Below are 16,262 nucleotides of genomic sequence, written 5' to 3' on the forward strand. Positions count from 1 at the left end.
GAAAGGACACTCAGTTGCAGATGTATCTGGTGGTGAGAGGAGAGTCCGATGCTGCAAAGATCTATACTCCATAGGAACCTGGAATGCAAGATCCATGAATCAAGGCAAGCTGGATGTGGTCAAACAAGAGATGACAAGACTGAACATCGACATCTTAGGAGCAGTGAACTAAAATGGACAGGAATGGGTGAATTTAATTCAGATGTCCATCAGGTATACTACTGTGGGCAAGAATCCCTCAGAAGAAATGGAGTAGCCTTCATAGTCAATAAAAGAGTAGGAAAAGCAGTACTGGGATACAATCTCCAAAATGACAGAATGATCTCAGTTCGAATTCAAAGCAAACCATTCAACATCACAATAGTCCAAGTCTATGCCCCAGCCACTGGTGCTGAAGAGACTGAAGTTGACTGGTTCTATGAAGGCCTACAACACCTTCTAGAATTAACTCCAAAAAATGATGTCCTTATCATCATGGGGGATTGGAATGCTAAAGTAGGAAGCCAAAAGATAACAGGCAAGTTTGCCCTTGGAGTACAAAAAGAAGCTGGGTACAGGCTGGCAGAATTTTGTCAAGAGAATATGATGGTCATAGCAAACACTCTTTTCCAACAACCCAAGAGACGACTCTACACATGAACATCACCAGACGGCCAACACAGAAATCAGATTGACTATGTGCTCTGCAGCCAGAGATGGAGAAGCTCTATACAGTCAGTAAAAACTAAACCAGGAGCTGACCGTGGCTCAGATCATGAGCTTCTGGTTGCAAAGTTTAGGCTTAAGTTGAAGAAAGTAGGGAAAAGCACTAGGCCACTCAGGTATGACCTAAATCATATCCCTGATGAATATACACCAGAGGTGACAAATAGATTTAAGGAATTAGATCTGATAGACAGAGTGCCTGAAGAACTATGGACAGAGGTTCGCAACATTGTACAAGAGGCAGCAACTAAAACCATCCCAAAGAAAAAGAAATGCAAGAAAGCAAAATGGCTGTCTGAGGAAGCTTTACAAATAGCTGAGGAAAGAAGGGAAGCGAAAGGCAAGGGAGAAAGAGAAAGATACACCCAATTGAATGCAGACTTCCAGAGAATAGCGAGAAGAGAGAAGAATGCCTTCTTAAATGAACAGTGCAAAGAAATAGAAGAAAACAATAGAATAGAGAGGACCAGAGATCTTTTCAAGAAAATTGGAGATATGAAGGGAACATTTCATGCAAAGATGGGCATGATAAAGGAGCAAAATGGCATGGATCTAACAGAGGCAGAAGAGATTAAGAAGAGGTGGCAAGATCACACAGAAGAACTATACAAGAAAGAGCTTAACGTCCCTGATAACCACGATGGGGTGGTCACTGACCATGAGCCAGACATCCTGGAATGTGAAGTCAAATGGGTCTTAGGAAGTCTGAGCAACAACAAAGCTAGTGGAGGTGACAGAATTCCAGCTGAGCTATTCAAAATCCTAAAAGACGATGCAGTAAAAGTGCTACACTCAATATGCCAGCAAATCTCAAAACTCAACAGTGGCCACAGGATTGGAAAAGGTCAGTTTACATTCCGATCCCAAAGAAGGGCAATGCCCAAGAATGTTCAAACTACTGCACCATTGCACTCATTTCACATGCTAGCAAAGTTATGCTCAAAATCCTACAAGCTAGGCTCCAGCAGTATGTGGACTGAGAACTACCAGAAGTACAGGAAGGATTTCGAAGAGGGAGAGGAACTAGAGATCAAATTGCCAACATACGCTGGATCATGGAGAAAGCTAGGGAGTTCCAGAAAAACATCGACTTCTGCTTCATTGACTATGCTAAAGCCTTTGATTGTGTGGATCACAACAAATTGTGGCAAATTCTTAAAGAGATGGGAGTACCAGACCATCCTATTTGTCTCTTGAGAAACCTATATGCAGGTCAAGAAGCAACAGTGAGAACTGGACACAAAACCACTGATTGGTTCAAAATTGAGAAAGGAGTTCGGCAAGGCTGTATACTGTCGCCCTGTCTATTTAACTTATAAGCAGACCACATCATGAGAAAGGCGGGCCTATATGAATCACCAGTTGGAATTAAGATTGCTGGGAGAAATATCAACAACCTCAGATATGCAGATGATATCACTCTTATGGCAGAAAGTGAAGAGGAACTAAAGAGCCTCTTGATGCAGGTGAAGGAGGAGAGCACAAAAGTTGGCTTGAAACTCAACATTAAGAAAACTAAGATCATGGCATCCGGTCCTCTCACTTCCTGGCAAATTGATGGGGAAGAAATGGAGGTAGTGACAGATTTTATTTTCCTGGGCTCCAAGATCACTGCAGACGGGGACTGCAGCCAAGAAATTAAAAGACACTTGCTCCTGGGGAGGAAAGCTAGGGCAAATCTAGACAGCATACTAAAAAGCAGAGGCATCACCCTGCCAACAAAAGTGCGTATAGTCAAGGCTATGGTTTTCCCAGTTGCAATGTATGGCTGTGAAAGCTGGACCATAAGGAAGGCTGAATGCAAAAGGATTGAGGCCTTTGAATTGTGGTGCTGGAGGAGACTCCTGCGAGTCCCTTGGACTGCAAGATGATCAAACCGGTCAGTCCTAGAGGAGATCAACCTTGACTGCTCTTTAGAAGGCCAGATACTGAAGATGAAACACAAATACTTTGGCCACCTAATGAGAAGGAAGGACTCCCTGGAGAAGAGTCTAATGCTGGGAACAATAGATGGCAAAAGAAGAAGGGAACAGCAGAGAATGAGGTGGCTAGATGGAGTCACTGAAGCAGTCGGTATAAGCTTAGGTGGACTCCGGGGGATGGTGGAGGATAGGAAGGCCTGGATGAGTGTTGTCCATGGGGTTGTGATGTGTTGGACACGACTTCGCGACTAACAACAATTTTAATGGCTCCCAAACATGAAGGTTTCCACTATATATTATTTCCCGCATACACCTGTCTCCCACATGGTTAGTCATGGTTAGTCATTTCCTACCCATTAGTTATTTCAGCAAACCACCAGTGTTGGCTACTTAGCTAGAACATAGGCAACTAACATTGGGGTGGGGGAGAACTGAAGGTCACAGTAGCTGGAGCCAAATGAGCAGCCCACTGCATGGAAAAGGGATAAAATTCAATCCTGCAAAACCACAGAATTGTGGAATGGAGGGGCGGGGGGAGCCAAACTGTAACACCTCAAGCAATCCTCCATACCACCTTTTTCTGCTTCAGGAGCAACCCCTCACTCCACTGCACAGAGGCAGCAAAGTGTGTGTGTGTGTGTAGGGGGGGGAATGAATAGATTAATTCCCTTATACACACTTGCCAACTGTCTTCCTCTGTTATTGCTGCATGTACTGCTTACAGTTCAGGAATGCATGGAAGGCCAAGGGTGCAGTCCAATACACTCTGCTGCTCTGCAAGATGACCACTGGAATGGTCTGTGCTGGTACCACACAGGAATATCCATTGTGAAAAAAACTATTGCCATTGTTCAAGATAAAACGTGAATGATAATAGCAAGCAAAGTCACATGCTGCACCAGATCGTTAGCAATGAGGAATGACATTTGCAGCTCCTTGTGGACACCTACTTTAAGTCCCTTCCCAGCTTTGATAGGCTAGCTTAGTCTAATTTTTGTAAGAGGTAGCATGAAGTTTGCACCCTTAAAAGCCAGGTTTCTCCTGGTGTTTGCAAGATTGGAGGAAATAAATCTTTATGGGCACTGGTTATGCCTGCACTGGTGTCTCTTTGCATTTCTCTATTGAGAATAGATTCTACCTGATGACTGGCTAGAGCAGCCTTGGGATCAATGAGACTAGCACACACCAAGGCAGGTTGAGGGTAAAAACCTGGCTGCTGGGAGGCTAGAATTGTACTGGGATTACCAGGTGCAGAAGGAAGAACTGGATACTGAGAAGGAATCTGGTTACCTTTCTGTCATTAGGTGCCATTTTATGATGTCCCTTCTTCCACAGTGAAAACAAACAACCTCACCTGTCTGTGCTTTAGGTCTATTTGCAGGAACTAGGGTTAGAATAAACCCTTTTGAAATCCATTCCTTCAAAATCTGCTAACTTATGCTCAGCCCAGTCCTGCAACATGAGTTGAGCCAAGAGGAAGTCCACAGATGCTCATGGACCCCCAGTTGATCAACTGGCAACCTTCCCCATCCTCCCATGCTGCCAGAGGCAGATGCAGAAGTACAAGCAAATGGTGCCTGGCAGATGCCATTCACAGCAACCAACAACTTCTCTGCCTGCTGCTGAAAATGGGGGAGGCAATTCCTGGTGAGCGCAGCTGCAAATGCTGGGAGTGCTCACCAGGAACTCAGCCTCTGGCCACTGCAAGGCAGACTGGAATCCAGGGAGCCAAGCCCAGGGAATCTGACAGATTTCCACCCCCAAACAGATTCCTCACACATCCCTAGCAGGAACTATAGTGCTAGGCTCTTGGGATTTGTAGTCTGCGTTGTGGGGTGGTCCTTTTGAGTTTTGGGGTGGTTTCTACTGCTTGTTGGGGCTGCTGTGTCTCCTTCCCAAAGTTCCTCCTTCAGCTTTCCTTGGCAACAGTGCATATCCCAATGAGTGATGCTTGGCTACTTCCCAAAACTGTCGAGAGCAGGATAAAAAGATCTGTTCCACTCCGGAAGAATGATAAATTCCCTTTGCACTGAAAAATCAAGCTCCTTGCCGTGCCACCATTGTGTCAACAGCTGTTCCAAATAGCTACCAACTGTCAAAATCTCAGAGGCACGTTTTTTCAACACACTAAAGTTTCTGCAAGCTCTGTCAGTTGTAGTGATTTCTGACCCTGAGTTTTAAGAGAATGCAATCGTTATGCTCTGCACAAGTGATATCCCTATAGATCTATTCCAATCTGCCAGTGTCCCTTCAGGAAAAGCTTATGTGAAGAGAGGAGTTTTAAGAAGCATGCCAACATCAGAAAACTGGGGCCCTCTCTAACACCAGCGGTAAAGCATCCCAAAGGGTGGGCGCTACAACACTAAATGCTCTACTGGAAATGTTCCTGAAGTCTACCTCACTCTTTCACATTCATCACTGGAATCTGAAGCAGAGTTCAGCAAGCTGGATCACAATCAGTCCATCCCCCACTTGCATCTTTGCTACTTTTCAGCCCTGACCAAATACAAGAGAGACACATGCACACATCCTGTGTGTATTCCAATTTCAAAACACTTGCAGGCATTTGATTCAGGGCATTTTTCTCATTTGGAATGTCTCATACAACTCTTCAAAAACTCATCCTATCACCTGTCAGGAATTTGTAACGGATCTGGTAGTGCATGTACATTTGTGGCAGGAATGGCTTTCCCTGTTGACAGAACCCTTCTTGACATAATTACCCAAAAAGTAATTATGATGGCCTGCCATGAATCCTGACACACCCTTGTCTATCTAGCCTCTTGGAAGTTCTAAGCACTTCAAATCCTGCTGTTGGAAACAAGACGACGACAACCCAGCAGCATGAGCAGCAGGGTGGGGAACAAGTGAAAATCCTAAGAACACAAAGGCTTTGCTTTGACTATGCATCTGTTTTAATGAGACATTTCCTTTTAAACAAAATGCAGACAAGTATCTAGATATAAAAAAGAAGTTTATAAAAAGGAAGAATGATCAAAGGGAACCACAAAGAAAAATTCTGAATAGAACAATCAATAAAGTAATTCTAAGCTAGTCCTTTTTAATTCTTTGAACAGGAACTTGTTAGAGAATTTATAGGGTTTATTACAGAGTAGATGATCTATGTGTGTGTAAAGAGGGAGGGAAGGAGGAAAGGAATCTTGAACCCAGTGAATCTTGATTAGAGATTGTTCAGGAAGACTTCACTGAGTTATGGGAATTTGAGATCAGTGAAGTTAGTTTCTTTGTAGAGACTATTTTGTCCATCAGTGGAATTCTCTCTATTTCAAATATCAGTACTATAGACAGAAAATCAGAAACATACATCATGGCTGTAATCTCCTTACGCTCGTTAAAGGCTCTTGAATTACAAAAGACCAGACTGGTTCCAATTGGCCAAATGTATAGGGGCTGTTCACAAGACAAAACAGCCACCATGTTTTTTTAACCCACAAAGAAGCTGCACTGTGTGCAGTAGGCACCATTTTGAATATGCAATTCTTATCCGGGGGTTGTCACAGATGAACGTGGGTTGTATAAAAGTTAAACAACCCTCACATTACCCACTCTTGCTGGGTTTGCATAATGTCACACCGTCCAAGTTGGAGCTGGATATGTATCCTGGTGCCATGTTCACTGTAGAACCCACTGTAGAACCCATGTTCACAACCCATAATGGGCCATGGCATGTTGGCTAAACCTGGTCCATGCAAGAGAGAGCTTATAGTGCAAATGCTTATTGGGGAACTAATGTTAACATCTGGCCTGTTTAGTCTTCCTGACATGCTGCCTATATGCCAGATGTGCAAGGGGGCACTGATGAGCTATAGCAGAATATAGGCTTTCACTACAAGAATGCAATGGAAGACTTCAGTACAGTTTTCTTGCTGTTGTTAAATTGTTGCTTGCAGCTCAGGGTATGACTGAACCTTTCTCTTAACTGTCAACAATAAGAAATTCTCTAAGATATAGCAAAAATTACTATACTAATAAATGGTTGCAATATGAAGTTATAAGTAACCCTGCAAGTAACCCTGCAGATGCAGATTGTTCCTTCCTGGAAAATTTGGAGACTTCGTATTTGCTTACACGAGTATGTTTAGATTAATTTCAAACATAAAATCCCCAAAGGTTTTCACAATCTGTTTCTTACCTTACTGGCTTTTCCATTTTTCATATCGAATGCGAGTTCTTCTTGCACAGAGTATTTGTCATCTGCTCATACCAAGAGAACAGAACAATGCAATTAGAGATGTTAAGCAATATATTTGAACTGCATGATAAATGCTAAAAACAAGGAAACTTTGTAGAAACAGTGCCACTGCCATGCTAGCCTTGCCTGTGATGCGTACAAATGTATAGATTTGGCATTTACCTTTCTCCTGCTTAGGCAACAATAGCCTGGCAACTATAACCCATCCAATCTGATGGTACCTAGCAACAGTTTTAATTATCTTCCTACTCAACAACTGATATTTACATAATCAAGAGTGCTGTCCATGGAGCTGCTGCATTCACATATCCTAAGAAAACTGGTGATACTGAATACGCCAGTTGACACCCAATATAATAGGTGAAAATGCCAAGCAGCTGCCCATTGGAAATTGGTAGAGCTAATGCGATGAGTCAGTAGCAAACTATTGGTCACAGGTGAAGATGCAGAAAGGGCAAGATAGTTTGGCTGGTAGGGGAATAAAAAATACATGGAAATGGGACACAGTCTTAACCAAATGCTGCAGGCAAAACAACGGGGTGAAGAGGGAAGAATGCCTAGCAAGCTGAGTGGCAAGAAACAGGGCTCCAGAATCCATCCAGTTTGACAGAGTGAGGGAGCAGAACAGGTGAGGAGATGGAAGACAGTGGACCAAGACAGGGCGAAAAAGAAACAGCAGCAGGGAAAAACAAGAGAAAACCAGGCAAGTTCTAGGTCTGTGCATTAGTTGCTAGGAAAGGAATTGGACTGTTAGTTAGTGAGCTGTTAGCAAGTGAGCTGATAAGCATGGAAGCCAGTAACACTTGGTGTGTCACAGGAAGCATGCAGTCAATCAAATCTTGGCTAGTCTCCAGGTGCCTTAACAGTTGCTCCCTGTACAACACCACTTTCAAGGAAAATCTCAGAAGTCATTATGCTTTGGTGCACACAGAATGGACCATCTACAAGACAATATAAATGAATATTACAATGCTTGAAATGCATTGGCTTCTCCAAAGGAACCCTATCTGCTAGTTTTCAGAGAACACAGACAATTGTAGCACTCATAGTGCTACAATTCCCTAAATATTGTAACTGGCTTAAGACCAGAATTTATTTACTTTGTACCTTCTGCAACAAAACGTGGACTTAGCACAATTTGCCACCAGAAATCTGCACAAATCAGCCCCCCTCCAAAATGCATATATTTGGAAAATATTTTTAAAAGGTACATTAAAAATGCATGCAATCACCCTTCAGCTAATGAGGAAAAAGGTGCACAACTGAAAAATGCACACAAACATACAAACACTAAAAATGCATAACAAATGCATATAACTTTCCAGGTGAATGCAAAAAAGCCTTGCAATTTGAAAGAGACCTTAGTGAAACAATCTTTGATGGGGAAGTCAGATAGCTTTCCGCTTGACTGATCCATGCTTCCTTAGTAAAGAAAGATATCACATGGGGGGAGAGTATCCCTGCTGCACTACACAGCCTGACTAGCCAGATCCAATGTGTTGTGTGTTGGGGTGGAGGGAATGACACCATCTTTTAGTTTTTTTCTGGGGAATGTTTTCTCCTACCATCCACTTTATCATCCTCTTGATGTGTTGAGCATTGCTGAGCCATTGAAAAACAATGGGATAGCTTATTTTCCATTCCAGCAAATGTTATGCTTCTAATATCCTCACAGCTGAAGTCCTCACAGTTCTTTGATTCTGCAGACTGAACACACATATTTTTGGTTATGAATATTAAAACTCCTAGCAGAGATGGTGGGATTTATATCCTATGGAAAGGAGAAGCCCAACTAAAAAAGAAAGAAAAAGTTGTAAAAACAACCCTAAAACAACCCTTTTTTTTTTCAAAAAAAAAAGTTGAAAAAACAACCCTACTTTTAGTCTAAACAGAGACCTATTGGTGCCATCTATTAAATTAACTCTGTGTTCTGTATTAATCTCAAACTGGGCTTTTGCAGGTTGGGAAAGGCTGCCATGCCCAGCAGAAGCAAGCACAACTAACAGGCTGCTTTCCCAATTTGTAAAATTAAACTAACCAATTTGTCCTTCCCACATCCTAACTGTTGAATGCTATGAAGATGATGCAAATTGAGAATATTGGTCTGACAGTAAACATAGATAAAGGGTTTTTTTCAGATCACAACCTTAATGGATATCAAGTTTCAAATGAAACATTTGTACTTGATGCATTACCTGTGTGAAGCTTAGTGTGCATTCCCCCATTTTAAAATGATCTTTTGCATATTTCTGAAACATAAAGCTGTCTTCACCTTCAGAAATCCGCAGAAGAAGTGCTTTAATAACCTGTTGAACATATAGGTTTGTTGCATGGCATTCTGATATTCTTTCATAGAAATCTTTCAGAATTCTAAAAACCAATTCTTTCATTTTTTCTGCAGGAACCAGGTTTCCTTTTTTTTGGTCAGACTGACTTGTATACTCTAAAACCTGCTTATGTAGTTCCTTTCTTTCATCTAGCACAGCATTTTTGTCTTTTGCCAGAGTCTCAGAAATTTCCAGCATGGCTTCCAAACTTTCTTCTAGATGCCAACCTTTTTTCTTTTCTAATAATGTTTTCCAGGTCTGACATAGTACCAACATTTGATCAGTTTCTGTTAGCATCTTGCTGTTTAATGAAGCAGCATCTTCATTTTGCAAAAATGTTTTCTTTAAATTAGCTGCAGTGTTGTCTTTGGAAGTATCCATGTTTGCCCTCACAAAGCAGCAATTATCATGATTCATTACATAGTCAGAGGAAGCTTGAATTTCTGCTTCAAGTGTCCTTTTTTCCACACATTTACTTGTTTCAGTTAATACTTCTGCTTCATGAATGTCACCATTAAAGCTATAAAAGAGAAAGGGAAGAAATTAAGACTAACAGCCAAAGTTCCTTATGAGCATTTAATTGAACGTTCCAACTGCCTAACTTTTGTTCATATAGAATTGCCTTATTTCATTAATTGCCACACAGTTTAACACATGTTGTTAAAAAACCTTGTAGCAGAGTGCTATCCTGCTCTAGAAATTCTTTGATTACAGAAGTGCCAATGGGCTTGTGGATCTCTTTGGCATGGAAGTGACTCCTCATTCATTGGTATATTATGAACAACTCCATGCATGCATTTCAACTCAGAACACCAAACTGTGCAGTGAAAAAGAAGGCCCAGTTTTGCAAAATCTTTTCACGCAGAGTTCTAGATTTGGAGCTATGTAAAACTTCCTCAACTTTGGCCCTAATACTTGCATTTCACTCTGAGGAAAACAAAATCTGGATGACTTTAAAATGTGCCCTTTTCATTCTGTGCACTATCACCTCCATTCAACTTGGTTTCATAAACCCACCTCCTGGTTATATTTAGAACAAGGATTTCTTTCCAATTTTAAGTTTGCACATTGTTCAAGAAAGATCCAAGTTTCTAAACACTAAGCATAACTCAGATAATGACACAATCTTTCTCAAGAAACTGAAATGTATACATAGATTAGATGTTCCTGGATGGCAGGAATATCTCTGTGCTATTGTTAGTGTCCTTTCCCCTTCCTATTTTTGTTACTTACTGAAAGTTTACGTTCTTTGCTAACAAATAAAAATTCCAAAGTTCTTTGAATGATAGCTACCCTTTATGACAGAAAAACTCAACTCAATGTAATTTTGGCTAAATCAGAACAATAGCCCCCTCCCCTGGTAAAAATTCTGGCTTCCTCTCAGGTTTACTTAAATTTAGCTTGCCCATGTTTTCCCTAAGATATTCTGCATAAATATATTGTTTTATGTAAATTTGTATTCCATCAGTTCAGTCTGGATTAGTAATGGATGCATCTGTACAAATGAAGCTGATTAAATACTAGCCAAATTGGAGAGTCATCATACTTCCTCTGGAAGACATTCAGACATGGACAAATTATGGCTTGGGGACAGCTATCAAGAATATCTCTGTGTTGGGCTATGCCAAAATGTTGGGAGGTACTTTTCATTAACATTTCCCCTTGCAAAAGAAGCTCAGTTTTGGCTAGGGTGCAGCTCTGTGGGATCAAAAATATTCCTCCCTGATACATGTCATTTAGGTGGCAGTACTCCCAGAGAGAAGGCTACTTTGCAGTCCCACAATCAGTCCTGCTCAAAACTTGGTCTTTTTCCTAAAACCAGTTAGCATCACATAGCTATATCTGGCTGTGAAAAATTCAGCGTTTCTAGAAAGAAGACTAATCTGAACAACAAAATTTGGTATCAAAGAGCATCCAATTCAACAAAAAGCCAGTTCAAAGGGTTGTATTTTGGCAGGGAATTTTAATAGAATGTTTTGAGCTCCATTAAAAGTTTTTTTCACATGTGGAAAACACTTATTCTACAAATATTTGGTATGCCCCTATCTGTAAACTGATGACTGGTATTTAGAATGGTGTTCTCTTGATTTTATTAGGATCATAAAATAGTAGAGCTGGAAGGGGCCAAGGTGGCCATCAGATCCAACCCCCTGCTCAGTGCAGGACTCCAAATTAAACCATTCCTCTCAGATGGCTACATGGGAAACTTTTTACTGTTTTACACTGAAAGTTGTCTATGCTCTTTAACTCCAAATTAATACAGTTCATTGTGATGAATGAAGCAGAAATATAATATGCTCCAACTATCCCTTATTGCCACGAAACAAAAGCAGCATTTTCTGTTACAACTGCAACCTAAGGAAAGGAAAGGAAGGAAAGGAAATGACCTTCAAGAACAGGCTAATGCATGGTACATTACAATATCCTCTATATATGCTTAATGTTTTTCTTGTTGTATGCTGTTGTTTCCAACTTATGGTGACCATATGGATGAATGCTGTCTAAAATGTGCTGTTCTAGACCGGCTTGCCCAATTCTTGTAAACTCATGATTTGTGCCTTCCTTTAAGGAATCAGTACATCTCATAGCTGTCCTTCCTCTTCTTTTGCCTTCTACTTTCCCTAGCATTACTGCTTTCTCCAGTGAGTTTTGCTTCTCATGAAGTACAACAGCTTCATTTTTTGTCATTTATGCATCTCCAGGGAATGTTCTGGCTTGATTTGATCTACAGCCCACTTATTCGTCTGTCAGTCTGAGGTATTTGCAATGTTCTCCTCCACTACCATCTTTTTGATGCATCATTTTTTTTTCTCCTGGCAGCTTTCTTCACTGTGCAACTTTCACACCCATACATAGTGACTGGCAATAAATACTGTGGATGATCTTGGCCTTGATTGCCAGTGAAATGTCTTGACTCTTGATCTGTCCTAGTTCCTTCACTGCTCCCCTTTCTAGTTTCAGTTTTTTTCTAATTTCTTGGCTGCAGTCTCTGTTTGAACTGATGACTGGACCTAAGATACATACAATCTTTCACAATTTCAGTTCATTTTGTTGACAGTAAATTCAGCTGTACTAATGATTTTTGCTTCCTTAATGTCCAGCTACAATCCTGCTTTTGCACTTTCCCTTTCATCATGAGTTCGTTTCAATTCAATATGGAATCTGCATATCTTACATTAGTGATGTACCTTCTACCAATGTTCACTCCTGCTTCCTCTCATCCTAATCCAGCTTACTTTATGATATATTCTGTGTATGAATTGAATGGATAGTAAGATGAAATACACCTTTGTATGATGCCTTTGCCTATAGGAAACCATTCTATTTTTCCATATTCTGTCCTAAGAGTAGATTTTTGTCTACAATACAGAATATACACATCAGGACAATCAAATGCTGAGCCACAGCATTGTTTGTTTTAGGACCATTCATAGCCTCTTGTGATCTACACCAGTGGGGTTTTTTTACAGCTGGGGACCGGCAAAAATAGGAAAATCATTTTGGGGACCACTGAGGCAGAAACAAAAAGCATTATACACACACACACACACACATATATATACATATACATACACATAGTATTTTGTGTATTAGTTTTTAAATATAGTACAAAAAAAGAGAAAATTCTCTAAAATAACCAGAAACCAAGCAGTAAAAATGCTAATAAAAGAATAAAATATTGAAATTAAATGTAATCAAATGCAACTGAAATTTTTAGAGAGCAATATGTAATTCAAATAAGGCTCCTGAAAAATCTGCTGTTGCTCCTTTTCAAGAATACTTGATCAAAACTTTATAATAACAAAATACAAAATGAACATAAATGCAATACTATGCTCATAGCAAATACAAATGCAATATTAACAGCAGAGCAATACAAAATTAAACAAAGTTGCTTAATACAATACTACTTATAATGTTAAATACAGAAATACAGTGAACTCCACCCACTCAAATCCCCTTACACACCAGCCCAGACTGGCTGAGAAAAACCCTCAGCACATCTCCACCTCAGCATCTCCCTTCCCAGAAAAAGGGAAAGGCCTTTGGGGCCTCATCCAGAGGGTGACCAGGAGCGATGGGCTCTCAGCTAGCACTGACTGAGCTTCCTCTTTGGCTGAGGAAGAGGCGGGGAATCGGCAGCCAGAGCACAGCTAGCCTGCATTGGTCCTGGTGAGCTAGATGCTCTTTCACAGACCGGCCGTTCTGCGGACCCTTGGTTGAAAACCACTGATCTACACCATCAAAAGCATTGCTGTGGTCTATAAATCATAAACTGATTTTCTTTTGAAATTCTTTAGTGTGCTCCAGTAGCCAACATATATATGCAATATAATCTTGAATGCCTCTTCCCTTTCAGAATGTATATCGAACATTTCCAGTCAGAGGGTACTTGTTTTACTTTCCAGACTTTTGGGCATATTCTTTTTAGGATTTGGACCAATTTAGTCTCTGCTGCTTGGAACAGTTCTTTCACTTCACTTTCTAATATTGATGGTCTTCCTCACAGCATTCTTTTTTGAAGGAATATGTCATACTTTCATCTCTTTTGTATATTTCTTCCATATATTGCTCCCACCTTCTCCTTATTTTACTTTCGTTGGATAGAATGTTCCCTGTTGGTTTCTCAGTATTCCTAATAGTTTTGAATTCCTCTGATTTCTTAGATCTTCTGGAAAAGGTCTCTTTGTCTTTTATTGCTCTCTTCTATTTCTTTGCACTGATCATTGTAATAGTTCTTCTGTTGCTGCATGATAGTTGCTGAAAAGTTGCATTCAAGATTCTGACCTATTGTCATCTTGTGCTTCTTGCATGTCCTTGTTAACTGGGCAAATTTTCTGTCATTCAGCTATGCCTTTTCTATTGTATTGCTATGGGAAATGTCTTTTCACCTTTTTCCCTAAATTATGTCTCTGGTTTCTTTCCACAGATCTTCTAACTCATGGTCAACTGAGTTCAGTAATGCATATTTGTTTTTATATGGCCTTTAACTTTCTCAGGAATGTTATTGAAGTTGTATTTTGGCATTATGCTTCTGCTAATGATCTTTGTCAGCTGTACTCTGATTTTTTCTGTTAGCAGTTCATTGTCACTCCTGCAATCTGCTCCCAGTCTTGTCTTGGCAGTGAGAACATGACTTCTCCATCTCTTGCTTCCAATTATGTAATTCAGTTGATTTCTAGATGGCAATCGGGTGATGTCTCTGAGTACAGTCATCTGATTAGTTGCCTGAAGTAGATACATGCAATAAAGAGATTTTGGCTTCACAGAATTTGATGAGTAATTCTCCTTCACTTCTGATCCCTGGTCCAGATTCTCCTACAACATTGGATTCTGCTTCTTTTCCTGCTTTTGCATTCCAGTCCTCTTGATGATCTGCATGTCTTCCTTTTGGTGTGTTATCAATTTCCTCTTGGACACCTGCAAAGAAGTTCATGTTCTCTTTCTTCAACTGTTGTTGGAGTACAGACATAAATAATGGTTATGTTCATAGGTTTTCCACAAATTCTGATAGAGATTTGATTTTGCATTGTAGCCCCTCACTGCTTGTTCTACATCTTGCCTCAGCATTAGAGCCACTCTGTTGCTTTTGAGTTTGTCATTTACAGAATAAATCACTTTGTGCTGGTCTGACTGAAAATGTCTCACTCCACTTCATTTTCGTTTACTCTCACCACATATTGCAATGTTTAAACATTCAACTTCTTGCTTCACAGTTTCTAGTTTGCCTGGATCCATGCTTTTTACATTTCATATTCCAACAGTTGTGCAGCATCAAACTTTCCTTTTGCCCCTGTGCATGTCAGCCACTAGAATTCTCTTTTGATCTACTTGCATCATTAGTGACAACACTCTTCACACTTGTCCTTTGCTCTTCCCCAGTAGATGGTCACATGCCTTCTAATGTAGGCACCTCATGGTCTGCCACTAACTCTTGCCTTATTCTGGACTGTTTCATCATAGGGTTGCCAAGGTAAGGAGATGCAGAAGTGGTTTACCATTGCCTTCTTCTGTGCAGTACTAACCAAGCTAGCTTGAACATTGCTGTCCATGAAAGATCCTCTGTCAGCTTTGCCATCGGCTACCACCGCTGCTCAGTAGCCACCCTTCAGGACTTTTCCCCGCCCCCATCACCATAAGAGGGTCGTTTCCATAAAGGGAGCCACAGCCTTGACTTTACAAGAGCTAAAATGAGGCTATCAACTACAGGACATTTTGGGGGCATTCATTCATAGGGTTGCCATAAGGCAGAGATGAATTGATGGCACATAACAATAATCAATGCCTGGTTACTACTAGATACTTAACTAGAACAGAACAAAAGTTCAAGTTTTGATGAGCAAAGGCAAAGGAGAGATGAACATAAGGCATCTATTCTTCTTACTTTCTATTACATGTCAGGTAGACTCACACAGCCGGTTTCTCCACCTCAAAGTGACAGTTTCCCATCACTCTCAAGAAGATATTCTGGCCATACATGCTGGTCTCAGAATTATATTTGCAGATCTTATCTGAGCACATAGATAATGTCATCACTTACAGAACTGCATTGTGATTTGCAAAAGATTTGCAGCCCAATCATATTTACTCAGAAGCAAGTCCCATGAATGTCAGCAGGATTTAAATTGAAACTAAATATGCGTAAGAATGCAACCTCTGTGACCATAGGAAAAACAAACATACCAAGCCGATTTTGCCAAACGCTGTGGACCTTCCAGAGATGTTTCTAATCTCTTTAGAAGTTTCTTCCAGGTTTCAACAAATGGGCATAAGTTGGCCAATGTCTGTAATGCAATTATCAACAAGTGACCCATTTTCTTTTTCTGCTCCTAGAAAGATCAGAATATGGACAAAAAAACAGATCAACAGAGAATCCTACCACTATAGCCTATCAAATGTAATGGGTAACTGTGAAACTAATTGCAGACTTGGTTTAATTAAGTATTACACAAAGTACACATTACTACACTGTATAGTTAAAGCCTTTAGAAGTTGGTAAATAAAAGGCACATGAACCATTTTCTGTGTAACTGAATACTGCCCTCTTCTGACACAGCTCCTATTAACAGTTTGCACAAATACAGCATTAAAAAG

At 40.5% G+C, this 16,262-nt stretch overlaps 1 protein-coding gene across 4 annotated transcripts in view; it reads right to left on the bottom strand.

Annotated features, from left to right (window-relative positions):
• IRAG1 (inositol 1,4,5-triphosphate receptor associated 1) overlaps nt 1–8,428 on the bottom strand; it is a 93,822-nt gene extending 85,394 nt beyond the window's left edge. For 2 of the 4 annotated variants that reach the window (XM_044426136.1, XM_044426135.1), the window contains exons 1-2: nt 8,406–8,425; nt 6,781–6,842 (exon numbers count right to left, since the gene is read on the bottom strand). In XM_044426136.1, the coding sequence (XP_044282071.1) occupies nt 6,781–6,804 (24 nt within the window). In that variant the 5' untranslated portion in view covers nt 6,805–6,842; nt 8,406–8,425. Of the gene's footprint in view, nt 1–6,780; nt 6,843–8,405 lie in introns of all 4 variants that reach the window. The other 2 variants (XM_044426134.1, XM_044426137.1) reach the window with 2 other exon arrangements.
• Between the last annotated feature and the right edge of the window lie 7,834 nt (nt 8,429–16,262).

The sequence above is a fragment of the Varanus komodoensis genome, unplaced genomic scaffold (genome assembly GCF_004798865.1).
Source record: "Varanus komodoensis strain SLA01 unplaced genomic scaffold, ASM479886v1 scaffold16, whole genome shotgun sequence".
Classification (NCBI taxonomy): domain Eukaryota; kingdom Metazoa; phylum Chordata; class Lepidosauria; order Squamata; family Varanidae; genus Varanus; species Varanus komodoensis.